The sequence below is a fragment of the Colossoma macropomum genome, unplaced genomic scaffold, assembly GCF_904425465.1.
Source record: "Colossoma macropomum unplaced genomic scaffold, Colossoma_macropomum, whole genome shotgun sequence".
In the NCBI taxonomy this organism is placed as follows: domain Eukaryota; kingdom Metazoa; phylum Chordata; class Actinopteri; order Characiformes; family Serrasalmidae; genus Colossoma; species Colossoma macropomum.
This window is the reverse complement of record NW_023494820.1, coordinates 20,320-39,393: the sequence shown is the minus strand read 5'-3', so window position 1 is coordinate 39,393 and position 19,074 is coordinate 20,320. Positions and strand designations below refer to the sequence as shown.

At 41.9% G+C, this 19,074-nt stretch overlaps 1 protein-coding gene across 1 annotated transcript in view; it reads right to left on the bottom strand.

The window, feature by feature from the left end:
• slc44a4 (solute carrier family 44 member 4) overlaps positions 1 to 18,023 on the bottom strand; it is a 38,317-nt gene extending 20,294 nt beyond the window's left edge. Inside the window, exons 1-2 of the mRNA XM_036560319.1 lie at positions 17,846 to 18,023; positions 1,500 to 1,548 (exon numbers count right to left, since the gene is read on the bottom strand). Coding sequence (XP_036416212.1) covers positions 1,500 to 1,548; positions 17,846 to 17,882 — 86 coding nt within the window. The 5' untranslated portion in view covers positions 17,883 to 18,023. The remainder of the gene's footprint in view (positions 1 to 1,499; positions 1,549 to 17,845) is intronic.
• Between the last annotated feature and the right edge of the window lie 1,051 nt (positions 18,024 to 19,074).

Below are 19,074 nucleotides of genomic sequence, written 5' to 3'. Positions count from 1 at the left end.
TATATGTCCAGACTCTCTTTATCCTCTGGAGCAGTGGTCACCAACCCTCCTCCTGGAGATCCACCATCCTGCAGGTTTCACCTCCAACCCAAATCTAACACACTTCAATCAGCTAATCAAGGACTTCTCAAGGGAGCAATTAGATGCAGTGTTAAAAAAATGGTTCTTCTATGGTTCTTTAGTAAAGACAGTTGTTCTATATAGAACCATGAACACTTAAAGAAAATTTGCATACTTAAATTGTTCTAAGCATGGTGGAATGGTTCTTCAGATTGATGGAGAGTGTGTTGCATATGGCTCTATGTAGCACGAAAAAGCGTTGTCATAACAATAGCAGAACGCTTTTGCGTGCTAAATAGAACCATTTTTCAAAAAGGTTCTATATAGAACCACATATAACACATCCTCCATCAATCTGTCAAACGTTTGACATGCTTAGAACCATATAAGTATGAAACTGTTCTTTTAGTGTTCATGGTTCTATATAGAACCACCATCTAGTAAAGAACCCTTGAAGAACCACCTTTTTTAAGATTGCAGATCAGGTGGGGTCGATTAGAATTGGAGCTGAAGTCTGCAGAAAGGCAGATCTCCAGGAACAGCGTTGGTGATCACTGCCTTAGAACCACTACAGTATTTCACATATACAATAAAAACAGACAGTATAAAAATACAGTGCCCTACGCTGCATCAGAGCACCATATTTCCCCAAAAGAACCCTGTAATGCCTCTTTTGGGACTTAATCTCTATTTGCTTCATCTGAATTGTACAATTTATATGTTAGTTTTTCTCCCTTGAGGTTCACTTATGACGTCTGTGTAGTTTTATTTACCAAAAACAGTCGTAACTCATTTTCACATGATCATTTTCCAGCCTTTCTTTATCCCTCACAATTAAACAGGCTGCTTTTGTTACGGTGCCTTTAAGGCAAGGCAAGTTTATTTATATAGCACCTTTCATACACTGCGGCCATTCAAAATGCTTTACAAAAGAGAAAATACAAATATAATTCAAATTAATTAGATGTAGGAGAACAGAAATTAAACCCATGATTCAAACAATAGGTTTAAAAGTAAGCCTAACATGGAAATAAGCTCTGTTCTGATTGTATTTTTAACAACAAAGTCACTCTGAGCTGAAACACTCCTTAGAACTTCAGTGTGAGTGGGTGGAGCTAAACTGCTGTAGGCTAAATAGGTGGGTATATGTAAATGAGTTGGGTTCTGCAACATTACATAACTCAAAACAGCTTAGTTTCCATCTGTGTCCTATCAGGTGTGCTGTGAGGTTGGTGGCAATTAAACAGCCCCATCTCAGAGAAGGTCTAGCTATATTTCTATAGCTAGAAAACTATGTAATTCCAAATACATTAGTTTAATAGTTTTGAAGTGTGACCAATTATTCTAAAATAAGGAATATAATAAAAATAAAGAAAAACCCTTTGATAGGTAACAGTTTTCAAACTTCATTATACCAATATGAACACGTCAATACACACCTATTATGAATCGGTCCATTGAATGTGGGGTCATATTGGGCTGGATCACCTGAAAAGACAAAGCATTGTTATTACCACACACAATATGGAAGTGTAGTAATGATCATACACAGTTTAGAGATGAAATTATTACTCAGTGTAAGAGCACAGTTAGTACTGCACAGTTTAGAGGCTAAACTATTATTACACACAGTTTGGAAGCACAGCTATTACTGAGTGCATTCTGGGAGGTGAGCTACTGTTACACATTCTTTAGAATGGCAGCTATTATGTTCCACAGTTTGGAAGCATAGTTATTATTACGTACAGTTTAAAATCAATGGGCCTCATTCATCATCCATTCTTATGAAGAAACTTCTTCTCAAAAGCCACATAGGCAGATTTCACTAAGATTCTGACATTCACCAACATTTTCTTATCTGGGATTTGAGCACAAAGGTGAGAACAGTTCTACGCTTTAAACACACGTCATGAATCTGTCATAGACTTTTTCTTAGGACCTTTCACAAGAACACATTTAAAAAAAAAAAAGGAAGGTTTTTGTGAATAGGGCTCAGTGTTATTATTATGCACAGTTTGGGAGCGCAGCTATTACTGCGCACAGTTCGGGAGCGCAGCTATTACTGCGCACAGTTGGGAGCGCAGCTATTACTGCGCACAGTTGGGAGCGCAGCTATTACTGCGCACAGTTCGGGAGCGCAGCTATTGTTGCGCACAGTTCGGGAGCGCAGCTATTGTTGCGCACAGTTCGGGAGCGCAGCTATTACTGCGCACAGTTGGGAGCGCAGCTATTGTTGCGCACAGTTCGGGAGCGCAGCTATTGTTGCGCACAGTTCGGGAGCGCAGCTATTGTTGCGCACAGTTCGGGAGCGCAGCTATTGTTGCGCACAGTTCGGGAGCGCAGCTATTGTTGCACACAGTTCGGGAGCGCAGCTATTGTTGCGCACAGTTCGGGAGCGCAGCTATTACTGCGCACAGTTGGGAGCGCAGCTATTGTTGCGCACAGTTCGGGAGCGCAGCTATTGTTGCGCACAGTTCGGGAGCGCAGCTATTGTTGCGCACAGTTCGGGAGCGCAGCTATTACTGCGCACAGTTGGGAGCGCAGCTATTGTTGCGCACAGTTCGGGAGCGCAGCTATTACTGCGCACAGTTCGGGAGCGCAGCTATTACTGCGCACAGTTGGGAGCGCAGCTATTGTTGCGCACAGTTCGGGAGCGCAGCTATTGTTGCGCACAGTTCGGGAGCGCAGCTATTACTGCGCACAGTTCGGGAGCGCAGCTATTGTTGCGCACAGTTCGGGAGCGCAGCTATTGCTGCGCACAGTTCGGGAGCGCAGCTATTGCTGCGCACAGTTTGGGAGCGCAGCTATTACTGCGCACAGTTGGGAGCGCAGCTATTACTGCGCACAGTTCGGGAGCGCAGCTATTGTTGCGCACAGTTCGGGAGCGCAGCTATTACTGCGCACAGTTGGGAGCGCAGCTATTGTTGCGCACAGTTCGGGAGCGCAGCTATTGTTGCGCACAGTTCGGGAGCGCAGCTATTGTTGAGCACAGTTCGGGAGCGCAGCTATTGTTGCGCACAGTTCGGGAGCGCAGCTATTACTGCGCACAGTTCGGGAGCGCAGCTATTGTTGCGCACAGTTCAGGAGCGCAGCTATTGTTGCGCACAGTTCGGGAGCGCAGCTATTGTTGCGCACAGTTCGGGAGCGCAGCTATTACTGCGCACAGTTCGGGAGCGCAGCTATTGTTGCGCACAGTTCGGGAGCGCAGCTATTACTGCGCACAGTTCGGGAGCGCAGCTATTACTGCGCACAGTTCGGGAGCGCAGCTATTGTTGCGCACAGTTCGGGAGCGCAGCTATTACTGCGCACAGTTGGGAGCGCAGCTATTGTTGCGCACAGTTCGGGAGCGCAGCTATTGTTGCGCACAGTTCGGGAGCGCAGCTATTACTGCGCACAGTTCGGGAGCGCAGCTATTGTTGCGCACAGTTCGGGAGCGCAGCTATTACTGCGCACAGTTCGGGAGCGCAGCTATTGTTGCGCACAGTTCGGGAGTGCAGCTATTATTAAGCACAGTTTAGACGTGCAGCTATTATTAAGCACAGTTTAAAAGCACAGTTTAGACGTGCAGCTATTATTAAGCACAGTTTAAAAGCACAGTTTAGACGTGCAGCTATTGTTGCACACATTTTAAAAGCACAGTTACTACAATGTTTTGAAGTGTAAAGTGCAGTTATTGTTGCACATAACTGAACTCATCACTCACAATGAAGGCAGGTGTTTTCACTGCTGCCTTGTCTCGTCAGTGGCTCTGGATTGGAGCATGTGCCAAATGACTAAATGACACTCTAAATGCATAAGTGTAGTTATTACAACCCACAGTGTGGTTAACGGAGATCCTGAAGCTCCACATCCAGTCGTGTCCAAACACACATCAGCAGCTCTTTAATGTGTTTACTCTTTGTGTTTGCATTTCCCATCTGCTAAACCAGTTCAGCAGGAAGCAAACCCAGGATAGATCATCCTGCTCAGGCTGATGTGTACAGAAAGACTTTACTTTATCTGGAGGAAAAATAATCAAATGCGGCTGATCTTAAACCTGTAATACAGGCTGAACAGAGAGCAGAGACAATCCACACAAGCCTAAAATGCCCAGTATCCTGTTTTCCATGGAAATAGATCAACCTTATTAATAGTGACCTGTTTTTCTTTTCTGTTTTGTAGTAGCTGTTTGTGTTACTGAGGCCTAAATTACTACTTAAACCACTACAAGCAAATATTCACTGCAATAAATACATCAATATTCACTCAAAACTGTCACATGTAACAGTCAAATCACATTTCTTGAAGTCTATAAGCTTCTAATACAAATTCACACTGTTAATAAAACTCCAAAACAGATTATTTTTATTAATAAGCACCTCTAATTCAGTCAAATCAGTCGTAAACCTCTAACAGAGAATTTATGTAGTTTCTACAACCAACAAACCACAACTTGCGCAAAATGCAGCTTTAGTTTAGTCTTTACTTTAGCGTTTAGTTTTTTTTTATTGTTTCCTTTGTTTTTACTGAAATAATAATATTATTATTTAATTTAATTTACTTTAATTTTACTTTAATTGTAATTATTATTAATACATCTCTTTTTCTGCTATTTATTATTTTTTATTTTTGATCTTTATTCTTTTCTTACTCTTGTTTCTACTCTGTATTGTGTAACACTTTGAGCTGCATTTTGAATGTATGAAAAGGAGCTATATAAATAAACATTATGATGATGATGATTATTATTATTACTACTAAGTGTCAGTTCATCGAACTCATAAGCATTTAACAGATTTCTGTAGTTTATGCAATGTCATGCACTAGTGATGGGCAGAAACAGATACAATTTTATACAAAATGGTGCAGCTTTTAAATTTTCCATGGCTCATAAATCAAAAACGTTTATTACTTTCAAAATAATTAACTGTAAAAAGTTAGTTCTTATTTTGAGAGAAAAAAAACAAAATTTAAATATCTAAGTGCTTCTATGTGGAGAGACAGAGGGCCACATTTGCTCCAATACACCTAAAAAATATGATTAATTAAGAAAAAATACAATTTTAGCAATATATGCTTTTGTATGATTTTTAGCAAGCCATAAAATTTCTCTCTTTACTGCCTGTTTTGTTAAACAGATCTAAAACCAAATAACAATGTCTGAAAATTCCATGCATCTAACATCATTTGTCCAAGTTATGTCATATCAAAGTTTGCACTTTTACCCACAGAACAAATTTCCATGCAAAAGAAGACCACGCCCACTTTTTAAAGCATTAATCTCAGAAACTAATGAAGACACAAACCTGAATTTTGGCGCATGATCTGTTGGCACAATGACTTTATTTTAGACTATGAATGTTTTCTGAGAGTCTGGTTTGAGATGAATTTCACTAATTTAATTGTAAAGTGTAACAATTTCAGTACACTTCGTAAAAATTCATGAGGGCGTAAAGCAACACAGCGGGAGGTAAAACTGGCTGATTCGCTCCTCGCCCTCATTCACCGTCATTCCTGGAAACCGCTGCTAATGATCAAAGTGCCATCAGGGTGCAGCCTATCAGAGTGACGTGTGAGAGGGCGGGGCTTGTGTGTGGACACACCCACTCTCACATGACTGAGACTTTTTCCTGAAAAGCTTCTAAATTCACTTCTTGAGTTTTTTTTGTGTGACTGAAAATTAAATGGTGTCTTAATCTCAGAAGGAAAATCATATCAAACCTAAAATGAACCTAAACCCACTCAGATACACTCGTTTATCAGAAACTCTGTCTATCCCTCCATAAACTCATGACCACAACAGACCACTGAGAGTTTACATCTCTCCATGGGTTCATTAACCCGTTACCTGGCAACCATGATACTATTACTGCTGTACGACACGACAGAGCTAATGAGACAGAGAGAGAGAGAGAGAGAGAGAGAGAGAGAGAGAGAGAGAGAGAGAGAGAGAGAAAGAACAGAGAGACAAAAAAGAGAAAGAGAGAAAAAGACAGAGAAAAAGAGAGAGAAAGAGAGAGGGGGGAGAGAGAGAGAAAGAGAGAGAGAGAAAACAGAGACAACAGAGGGGGACAGAGAGAGAGAACAGACAGAGAGAGACAGTAAGAAAGAATAGAGAGAGGGAGAGAAAGAACACAGAGAGGGAGAGAGAGAGGGAGAGAAAGAATAGAGAGAGGGAGAGAGAGAGGGAGAGAAAGAACAGAGAGAGAGAGGGAGAGAAAGAGCACAGAGAGGGAGAGAAAGAACAGAGAGAGAGAGAGGGAGAGAAAGAGCACAGAGAGGGGGAGAAAGAACAGAGAGAGACAGGGAGAGAAAGAGCACAGAGAGGGAGAGAAAGAACGAGAGAGAATTTGAGGATTTGAATGTAATTTGCATTCAGAGCTGAAAGTAAAGTGAAAACAGCCCCTCCTCTCTGTGTCCTCACACTGAGAACGAGTTTATGGGTTTATTACGAGGCAGAATGACTTTATTGCAAAAGATGCTGCACTCTGGAGGAATTTCCCATCATACCATGTGTCTCAATAACCTGCTCCACGAGATAAACTGCCGAGAAGATCCACTTCCTGCACTGTCCATACTTCATATCACAATACCTACATTTAGAGTCGGTTATTCATTCAGCCTAATGAGAAACTGTAGAACAGACTCAGTTTATATCACAATACCTACATTTAGAGTCGGTTATTCATTCAGCCTAATGAGAAACTGTAGAACAGACTCAGTTTATATCACAATACCTACATTTAGAGTCAGTTATTCATTCAGCCTAATGAGAAACTGTAGAACAGACTGAGTTTATATCACAATACCTACATTTAGAGTCGGTTATTCATTCAGCCTAATGAGAAACTGTAGAACAGACTGAGTTTATATCACAATACCTACATTTAGAGTCGGTTATTCATTCAGCCTAATGAGAAACTGTAGAACGGACTCAGTTTATATCTCTAAATGTAGGTATTGTGATATAAACTGAGTCTGTTCTACAGTTTCTCATTAGGCTGAATGAATAACCGACTCTAAATGTAGGTATTGTGATATAAACTGATATTTTGTGTAATGTTATATACCAGTTTTATAAACTTGATTTGAAACCTATGTGCCTTCTTTAGCTGTATACCGTTTATCTTTTTGTCTTGGCCCACCACATACATCCCCCCAAGGCAAAAAGTTTGGGCACCCCTAATATAGAGTGAGTGTAGTCTTCAACGTGATTAGAAACGTCACAACACCCTCATCCAACATCCAAACAGGACCATCTCTGAAGAACCAGTTCCCCCAGGTCACATTCAGAGCTGCATATCATATTACACTGAACAACCTGTTTATTCAGGGATAATGTGAGAGAGAGAGAGACAGAGAGAGAGAGAGAGAGAGAGAGAGAGAGAGAGAGAGAGAGAGATCTATAATCTCTAATAAACTGCAGAAGCTCTCTCAGACAGTTCTCTCTCTCACTCTGGTTGCTGTTTTGCTCTGCAGATCTTTGGACCTGACGTCCAGCAGAGTCGTCATCCAGAGCTCTAAAACACTTTATATATATATCACTCTGAACCGTCAGTGTGGAGACATTTCCCCCAAAGAACCCTCCCAGATCAGAGGTCAACTACCAACAGAGCACTGAGAGCTGAGAGAACTCCAACTCTCCAACACGCAGGAGAATAAAGTGTAAACCATAAACCCTTCAGGAAGAGCAGGATGAGCAGGAGACGCCAGAAAACAGAGAGAAAAGGTGCGTGTTTTGGGACTGCAGTGAGATTAGCACATTCTCAGAGTACATACTGTCCACAGTCTGACGTGCTTAAAATCCACATTAACAAAAATCTGCGTCTCAGTTTATTAGATGATGGATATTTTACCTTCACATGAGCTGAAAAATGATTCACCTGTGCTCATCTAACTGCTGTACAAAGACTAATATTCATAATTAACTAGGCTGGCAGACAAGCAAGCAAGCAGACAGACAGGCAGGAAGGCAGACAGACAGACAGACAGACTGATAAACAAACAGACAGACAGGCAGGCAGGCAGACAGACTGAGAGACAGACAGGCAGACAGAGTGATAAACAAACAGACAGACAGGCAGACAGAGTGATAAACAAACAGACAGACAGGTTAGCAGACAGACAGACAGATCGATAGGCTAGCAGACAGATGGGCAGACAGACGGGCAGACAGACGGGCAGACAGACGGGCAGACAGGCAGGCAGACAGGCGGGCAGATTGATAGGCAGACAGACAGATTGATAGGCTAGCAGACAGATGGGCAGACAGACGAGCAGATTGATAGGCAGGCAGACAGATGGGCAGACAGACAGACAAGCTGGTAGGCAGACAAATGTCTTCTAACCAATCACTGAATGTCTGAAGAAGTGTAGGAGCAGTCTAGGTTCACTACACACCCCAAAACACAGTCTAGACCCTTTACACATCCCCATCCTTCACACAAAGTCTAGAGCATGTGTACATGCCAGAGAGTCTAGAACCTTTACACATCAACAGTCTAGACCATTTACACAACCCAAACACAAAGTCTAGGGCATGAGTACATCCCAGAGTGCCTAGAACCTTTACATGACCCAAACGCATAGTCTAGAGTGTTTACATCCGAGAGGGTCTAGAACATGTACACATCAAGACAATCTAGAACCTTTAGAGCATGCGTACACCCCAGACAGCCTAAAACTTTTATGCATCAACACAGTCCAGAACCAAACACATAGTGTAAAGCATGCATACATCACAGAGAGTCTAGAACTTTACACATCAATAGTCTAGACCATTTACACAACCCAAACAAATAGTCTAGAGCATGAGTACGTACATCCCAGAGTGTCTAGAACCTTTATGCATCAACCCAGTCTAGAACCTTTACTCAACCCAAACACATAGTCTAGACCACGTGTACATACCAGAGAGTCTAGAACCTTTGCACATCAGCACACCACCTTTGGAGGTGGTTTGGGGACGCCTTGACTCGCTGACTCTCTTCATTTGGCATAAAGCAGCTGTGCTTCTTGTTCATCAGAGTATCTTCCTTCCTTTACTGTGAGCTGTGACCAATCACAGACAATGTTTTGATGAATCGACACATTCGCCTGATCCAACAACAGGAAATGATTTGGGTTGAAATAATCCATGCTAATCTGTGACCACGTCACATTATTGCGTAACCACTGATATTTCATCTACTGCAATTTGTAATATTTAACATGCAGCTTAAATACATCATAACTGTCCTAACATTGTTAACATTATTAATTTTTATTTTTACACATAATGTTAGTGCTCTTTTTCATTCTGTGATCATTGCACAATGAAGAGACAGAAATAAACAGTCACTCGATATAATAGCACAGTAAATAAGTTAAATACAGTTTTTTCCCGTTCTCTTAGAGCGACTCTTCTGGAGATATGAGGCTCTGACAGTGATATTCCAGCCATGTAAACACTACTTAAAACAACTAGGAGAGAAATCGTTCCTCTACACAGCAGCGCTGCATCTATCCCAGTCTGTGTGTTCAGAGTCAACACTATCAACTAATTAACTGATAAAGCTCAGACGGGTCTCTCTATCACAGAGGAAATGTGAGCCACGTCTGAGTGAGTGAGTCTGACAGCTGCAGACTTCCTCTGAACTTTAACGTTCACCAAAAACTAACCTTTAACTGCTGACTCATACAAGGAAAACACACAGCACCTTTCCATTCACGCTGCTGACCTCAGAGTTCGGTCACAAAGGTCAACTTATCTAACTACACTAAAATATGGTTCCCACCAAATTGGGTGGATTTGTCAGGAGGACAAAGCTTGGGCTGGCCTGCTATTATTTTGGTAGGTTTAATAAAGCATACAAAATTTATAAAGTGCATTATTTAATACTGCAGCTGAACTTTAAATAGGCCTAATGTCCACATCCAATCAGTTAGGCCGCTGTCCTGCCCCACCAAGCGGTGAATGTACCCAGAAGCTAATTACTCAGATGGTTAAATGCTGTATTATTTCATAGACATAGACAAGACCACATGTACATCCAATAGAAAGTCTAGAAACTCTTCCACAGCAACACAGTCTAGAACTTTTACACATCCCACATACACAGTCTAGAGCAGGTGTACATCCCAGAGAGCCTAGAACCTTTAAATGTTTCAAATACATAGTCTAGAGCAAGTATACACAACAGACAGTTTGGATCCTTCACATATCCCAAAGTCTTTACACATTTACATGTGTACATCCCAGAGGCCTGAACCTTTACACATCAACACAGTCTAGAATCTGCACATATCCTAAACACACAGTCTAGAGTATGTGTACATCCCAGAGTTTAGATCTTCTACATATCCCCAAAACATCGTCTAGAACCTTTACATGACACAGTCTAGAGCACAAGTCCTTCTCAAAGAGGTTAGATCCTCTACAAATTCCAAAAACACAGTCTAGAAGCTTTACACATCCGAAACATGGTCTAGAGCCTGTGCACATCCCAGAGGCCTGAACCTTTACACATCAACACAGTCTAGAATCTGCACATATCCTAAACACACAGTCTAGAGTACGTGTTTAGATCCTCTACATATCCCCAAACCACAGTCTAGAGCAGAGGTCACTAATAGGCGGACCGCGGTTCGAGTCCAGACCCAGATGCTGTCCTATGTGGACCTGGACCTATAACTGATAAACTATGGAGAATTATTTAATTTCGATGGGGTGGTCCTGTTTTAATCGGTGTAACTTTTCTAACCTTTATGGTAGCTTTAGCGGCCCGGGAGACTCACAGATATCACACATGATGCTACACAGGCAATCAGATCTGTGCTTTACGATGAGTACTGAGACTCGAATGAGTGATGCACACACAGGGGGACAAGGTGAGAAACAGCAGTTGGAGGAGAAAATGAGTCAGAGGGAAGTTATTTCACATGTTGTGCTCTAAAAAGAGAAAACTGACGATAAATTTGACATTCAGTTGTTGACTGTATAAGATGTTGATATACCTACTAGGCTACTTCAGTAAACGGTATACGGCACTGAGTCATAATGCAAGTTAGACATTATGATGTTTCAGACCTTTGCTTGAGGAAATTTTCTCTAACTGGACCTTATTGAACTTTAATTAAAGACCCATGGTCTAGAGCACTTCTCATCTCAGAGAAGTAAGATCCTCTACAGATTCCAAAAAACACAGTCCAGAAACTTTACACATCTGAAACATGGTCTAGAGCATGTGTATATCCCAGAGGCCTGAACCTTCACACATAAACACAGTCTAGAATCTTTACATATTCCAAACGCATTGTCTAGAGCCTGCCTACATTTCAGAGAGTCTAGAATAATTACACATCCCAAACACTTAGTGTGGAGCATGTGTACATCCCAGAGACTCTTTTTGGGTTTTTCCCCCCACACATTTTGGCAGGTTTTGAAAATATTTTGGCTGGAAACTATAGAAGCAATCCGGCAATCCTGTCTCTATTTGAGTCTGAGAACCTAAGCAAGCAGGATTACTGAGCCAACAAGCTAGTTCTTTCTGTCTGTCTGCCCGTTTGTCCGTTTATTTGTTGTTGACTGGCCTTGTCAGCATTCCCTAAATGAACATCCAGCAATAAAGTTAATATGAACCTTCCCTAAGACGTGTGAGACGTGTTTGGTGTCTGAAGTTTGCTTCTTTAGTTTTATCACTGGAGCTAGAAGGTTAATGTAGCTAACAATTACTGGAAGCTTATACCCCAACAATTAACATGGTACTAAGGGCATTTCTAAAGCCTCAAACTTTCTGGAGTTGTTCAGTAATGTTTAACAGACTTAAGTACACGGTTTGTGACACTGTATGACGCACTGTTACCTATAAACATGGACTGAAGCACATTCGCTAAAAATAGTAGCAGCTGACGAAGGCTGATTATCTACGCCATTTTTCAAACTATCACTTGTGTGTAGTGAAGTGTGATCAATAACACAACTCTATATTAGTATATGATGATGCTGTATTACTATCTGACACTTTCATTCAGAGTGGTTTAGTGTTAAATGGTCAGATGTCTTTACAGTGGTGGTGATAGGAACCAGGGGTCACCATGACTACAACACAAATATAGACATTTTATTTACTATCCAAACCACCAGTGAACCTACACGAGTCTTCTGAGTTTATATGGAATGTTGATGATGGAAAATAGTGGAAAATCTGAAAAAAGAAGCCCTGGATGCATCCCTCCCTCCATTACTAGACTTTAAAACATATTTAGGCCAAAATCAAAATGTCTCAGGTATCTTAGGCACATCAGCACCACTGTGAACAATTCTGACTCTCTAGAATGGAGAATTTCACATCAAAATCACTCTGACTGACTTTGTTTACATCTTACTTCATCTGAAAAACCAGTGGAATTCAACTTTATTGCTCAATTAATCATATTAATCTGTAGATTAGCAGGCAGTTCTGTTAATGAGTAACAGTAATTAATGAGTTCTTAACTGATATGTTGTCTATTATTAGCATCCAGCTCCATTAAAGTGTAATCAGTCTTATGAAACACTGTTTGTCCAATCAGAGCAGCGATTCTCTGAATGTGGGACGACAGTGATTTATTATGTTTACCAAACGTATCATTATAAGAGAGCAAATCTAAGGGAAGCCCTCAGTACTGGAGACCCACATTCATACTATATCTAATCAGACTCACCTGTCTAGAGAATCTGTACATACCAGAGAGTTTACATCCTCTACACATCCCAAACACAGTCTAGAACCTTTACACATCTGAAACATAGTCTAGAGCATCTGTACATCCCAGAGGGTTTACATCCTCTACACATCCCAAGGCCACAGTCTAGAACCTTTACACATCTGAAACATAGTCTAGAGCATCTGTACACATCAAAGAGTTTACATCCTCTACACATCCCAAGGCCACAGTCTAGAACCTTTACACATCTGAAACATAGTCTAGAGCATCTGTACACATCAAAGAGTTTACATCCTCTACACATCCCAAACACAGTCTAGAACCTTTACACATCTGAAACATAGTCTAGAGCATCTGTACATCCCAGAGGGTTTACATCCTCTACACATCCCAAGGCCACAGTCTAGAACCTTTACACATCTGAAACATAGTCCAGAGCATCTGTATATCCCAGAGAGTTCACATCCTCTACACACCCCAAAAATACAGCCTAGAACCTTTACACATCTGAAACAGTCTAGAGCATATATATATATATATATATATGCCAGAGAATTTAAATTCTCCACATATTCCAAAAACACAGTCTAGTACCTTTACGCATTCCAAACACTTCGTCTGGAGCATGCATACATCCCAGAGAGTCTAGAACCTTTACACATTCCAAACACTTCGTCTGGAGCATGCATACATCCCAGAGAGTCTAGTACCCTGAATATTAGTTTCAGTCAATCAGTCAGCAGCCCAATAGTCTTCTGTTATTCAGTTAGCCAATGTTCCACTAGAACACTTTAAATGAGTGGTCTTTGGCTTTATTCCCAGGACAGCACTGTCACCAACACTGCCTGACTAAATTAACCTGAACAGGCTTTTAATAGAGTAACTTATTGGAAACCAACAACAAACAAGCTCATCTGTGTTAAAAGCATTGTAAAAAGATACGCCCCCAAACTTCTGACAGTCAGCGTATAGGCTGCTATTGTTGGAGCCACCAACATATAAAGGTCAAGGACTGTCAGTTATGAAAGGCAACCATGGTGACTATGGTCAGCACCAATGAAACCACACCCTTAAACAGGCTGTGTTACAGTAAGCCTTCCTCACCAGGTCCCGGTTTCAGCTACTGATAAACATTAGCTAAGGAGTCTGCACTCCACACACTGTGGACTCATTACTGCTTTTCATAAGCCATAAAACACACACACACACACACACACGCGCTTGCACGCGCACACACACACCCACACCCACACACACACACACACACGCACACACACACACACACACCAGGAAACAAAAGTCCCTCCTAGTCACACAGCAGCAACACCTTTAGGCTACACCTGCACACCAGAAACAGAGGAGAGAAAAGAATATGTGGGAATTATTTACAGAACTGCAGTTAACTGGGAAAAAGTCATATGGTTTAACAAGAATGTGAGAAACACAGAGTCTAGAGCCCTTACCCTTCCCAAACGGAGTCTAGAACCATTATATATCCTAAACACACACAGTCTAGAGCTCTTACCCGTCCCAAAGTGAGCCCAGAACCATTATACATCCCAAATACACAGTCTAGAGCCCTTACCCGTCCTAAAGAGATACCAGAACCATTATACATCCCAAATACACACAGTCTAGAGCCCTTACCCGTCCCAAACGGAGTCCAGAACCATTATACATCCTAAACACACACAGTCTAGAGCCATCACCCTTCCTAAAGAGAGTCCAGAACCATTATACATCCCAAATACACACAGTCTAGAGCCCTTACCCGTCCCAAACGGAGTCCAGAACCATTATACATCCTAAACACACACAGTCTAGAGCCATCACCCTTCCTAAAGAGAGCCCAGAACCATTATACATCCCAAATACAGAGTCTAGAGCCCTTACCCGTCCCAAGGAGAGCCCAGAACCATTATACATCCCAAATACACAGAGTCTAGAGCCCTTACCCATCCCAAAGAGAGCCCAGAACCATTATACATACCAAACACACACAGTCTAGAGCCCTTACCCGTCCCAAGGAGAGCCCAGAACCATTATACATCCCAAATACACAGAGTCTAGAGCCCTTACCCGTCCCAAGGAGAGCCCAGAACCATTATACATCCCAAATACACAAAGTCTAGAGCCCTTACCCGTCCCAAGGAGAGCCCAGAACCATTATACATCCCAAATACACAGAGTCTAGAGCACTTACCCTTCCTAAAGAGAGCCCAGAACCATTATACATCCCAAATACACAGGGTCTAGAACCCTTACCCGTCCCAAAGAGAGCCCAGAACCATTATACATACCAAACACACACAGTCTAGAGCCCTTACCCGTCCCAAAGTGAACCCAGAACCATTATACATCCCAAATACACATAGTCTAGAGCCCTTACCCGTCCCAAAGAGATACCAGAACCATTATACATCCCAAATACACAGAGTCTAGAGCCCTTACCCGTCCCAAACGGAGTCCATAACCATTATACATCCCAAACACACAGTCTAGAGCCCTTACCCTTCCCAAACGGAGTCCAGAACCATTATATATCCTAGACACACACAGTCTAGAGCTCTTACTCATCCTAAAGAGAGTCCAGAACCATTAAACATCCCAAACGCACACAGTCTAGAGCCCTTACCCGTCCCAAACACAGAGTTCAGCACGTCTACACATTTCTAAGAGTCTATGTCCTTTATATGCTTCAAACACACAGATCCTTCAAGGATTCCTTAGTAAAGAAAATGGTTCTATACAGAACCATGAACTCTCAGGTTCTTCAGATTGATGGAGAATGTGCTGTAGATGATGAGTTCTATATAGCACCAAATAAGGGTTCGTCTATCGTTACAATGTCAAGCTTGTCAAAGAAGAAGAAACTTTTTGGGTGCTACATGGAACCTTTTTCAAAAATGTTCTATATAGAACCATCTACAACATATTCTCCATTAATCTGAAGAACGCTTTAATCGTGCAAAGGATTCTTTGAGTGTTCATGGTTCTACATAGAGCCATTTTCTTTACTAAAGAACCCTTGAAGAACCTACTTTAAATGTGTAGAGCCCTTACACATCCCAAACATACAGTCTAGAGCTTCTATGTGCCCAGAGCTTACAGAACAGTTACTGTTTATTTGATGGGTTTAACATATTGGAAAAAATATTAAAAAGTAAACTTTTTTTAACTTATTTTAATTTAGAAAATCAAGAAAACATGTCAAAACATGATTGGGCTGTTCAGACTTCTGCATATGACCGTATATGAAATCCTGAAACAGAGATACTGAACATGCAGGAAGAAACAGAGCGCTGGAATCTTACGCCTCGCCTTTACGGCACTATAAAGGGTGCAGCTGTGCTCTGATGACACCTTATCACTGTATTTTTCCACAGAATGTCGTAGACATTTACGGGACGGATTACAGGAAATATCACTGCAGTCTGGCTGTGAATCTCTCACGGCCTGCTCACCGGGAGAACGAGAGGAACTGGTGCTTTTCTGAATCACATGCAAAGTAGATCAGAACATCACGGCCCTGCTGGACCTCGTCAGTTTCAGGAAGCAGCCGTGTTTCTTCTGCTTCCACAGTGCAGTGACTCAAAGGAAAACAATACAGTTACTAGTAAACCTTCACAATCACCAGCGTGATAACGAGGCTCTGCCTTATCAGAACCAGGCTAATGAGGTCTACATGTAGAGCAGTGACGTTCCCAGATTCCCACGTTCACGATAACATAGTAATGCAGCACCAGCTCGACTGAAACATCTACCTTTAAAACGCTGGACTGTCTTGTAGGAACTCCAGCACACGGGTGGATTTAGTGTTTGCCTTCTTGGAAAAATCAAATAAAGACGTCACGAAAAAGTACACTCTCAAAAATGGTGGTTCTTCAAGGGTTCTTTAGTAAAGAAAACGGTTCTATATACACTCTAAGCAAAAAGGGTTCCTTACGGTAGCAAAAAAAAAAAAAAGTTCTTTGGCTTGTAACAATAGAAAAAACCCTTGACCATGCAAAGCCTTCTTTTAGTGTTCATGGTTCTATATGGAACCATTTTCTTTACTAAAGAACCATCTTTTTAAAGAGGGTAGAACCACTGAGAATCAAGGAACCTGTTGCATGATTAAAGGGTTCTTTGCATCATGAAAGGGTTCTTCAGACTGAGAGTGTGCCATAGTTAGTTGCACATAGAACTTTTTGAGGGTTCTATATAGCAGCAGAAAGGGATCTTCTGTTGCTACGATATCTAGCTTGTCACAATAGAAAAATAGAAACCTTTTTGGTGCTATACAGAACCCTTTTCAAAAAGGTTCTATGTAGAACCATCTACAGCACATTCTCCATCAATCTGAAGAACCATTTAACAATACAAAAAAATACTTGAACTATGCAACGGGCTCTTTGAGCGTTCATGGTTCTATATAGAACCATTTTCTTCACTGAAGAACCCTTAAAGAACCATCAGTTTTAAGAGTGTATTGTTTTTCTCTTCGATTCTCATGACAAACAAACGTGGGTAGTAATTGGAAAAGTAATTAAACGTATTTATTTATTTTCTATTATTTTCCATCATCATCATTCCATATAAACTCAGAAGACTCGTGTAGGTTCACTGGTGGTTCTGGATAGTAAATAAAATGTCTATATTTGTGTTGTAGTCATGGCAACCCCTGGTTCCTATCACCACCACTGTAAAGACATCTGAACCATTTCACACCAAACCACTCTGAATCTCTCTGATTACATCTTAGTGACTGAATTATGAAGGAAAATTCATCTCTAAGTATTTCTACCTCAGACCTTTTCCTGTGTTTGGCTAATTCTACTGCTGCCAGTGACGTAACTGAAGTAACAGCACTTCTGGAGAGTGAATTCAGCAGATTTAAGCTACTCCATCCACATCTGATGATGAATGTGAGGTAAATCTGCGTGTTTATCATCACAGTAACGTTACTGAGTCACTGAACGAGTCAGTTTTGTGGTTAAAAGTTGAAAACCCGTTTTTGTTTGCTCTGCATCCACAGCAGGAGCGCTAACAGTGAGAGCTTAGCAACGCGGGCCTGGTCAGCTGAGCTGAGGGCTGACCTGACTCTCACCAGCACTCAGCCTTTAACCGCTCCACTCACCGTACTCCGAGCTCGGCTCTTCTTTCTTCTTCCCCATTTCGCGCTGGAGCAGAAAACCAACTGGAACAAACTGTCTCTAAAACATCAAACCCCGACCTAAAACCGCAGAACAGCCTAAACGAGCCGAGCCGCTTCACCTCCTCTCTGACTCAGTCCCTCCTCAAATCTCTCCCTTACTTCTCCGTAGCCGTTACCAGGCCAGTGACGTCACCGAGCACCTGCCAGCCGAGGCTGCTCACCTGGTAACCACGCCCACTCCCACAAACCCGACTCACCTGCGCCCTCTGCTGTTTATGGGGGGGCTTTTTATATCACTTCTACTTCCACTCACTGGCCACTTTATTAGAAACACCTACTTTGTGCTTCCATTAACTGGCCATTTTGTTAGAAACACCTTGCATGTTCACTCACTGGCCACTTTATTAGAAACACCTACCTTGTGCTTCTTCAGTTCTGAACTATTTAAAGCCTGTCTGGTTAAATATTAACACTTCATTATCAGAGGTTTTTATTGTTTATGATTTAATGAATTCTATCTGTTTCTGTAATTCAATGCATTTCCTTGTTCCTGCTGTAGACGTAAGCCTGCTATTCTCATATCACCACCAACCCATTGTAAACAAATAGTCACTCCCCCCCTCCCTGCCCACTCACTCACTTATGCTTCTTAAAAAGATAAACAAAACATAATCACAAGTGGAAATATTTACGGTGTTTACGGTGCCATGAAACATTCTACTGAAAGAAACACGACGGTCCTGTGGCACTCGGTCAAATTCAATTTGTTGGCCTGACAAAGCCGTTGATATGAATTCCTAGGTGGTTGCTAAGATGCTGATAGGACATTGCTATGGTTTCCCAGGTGGTTGCTAAGGTGTTGCTAGGGCATTGCTATGGTATCCCAGGAGGCTGCTATGGTGTTGTAAGGGCATTGCTATGGTATCCCAGGTAGTTGCTAAGGTGTTTATTGGCCATCGCTATGATAATCCAGGTAGTTGCTAAGGGGTTGCTATGGTATCCCAGGTGGTTGCTAAGGTGCTGCTAGGGCACTGCTATGGTATCCCAGGTGGTTGCTAAGGTGTTGTAAGGGCATTGCTATGGTATCCCAGGTGGTTGCTAAGGTATTGCTTGGCCATCGCTATGATAATCCAGGTAGGTGCTAAGGTGTTGCTGGGGCATTGCTGTAGTATCCCAGGTGGTTGCTGAGGTGTTGCTAGGCCACTGCTATG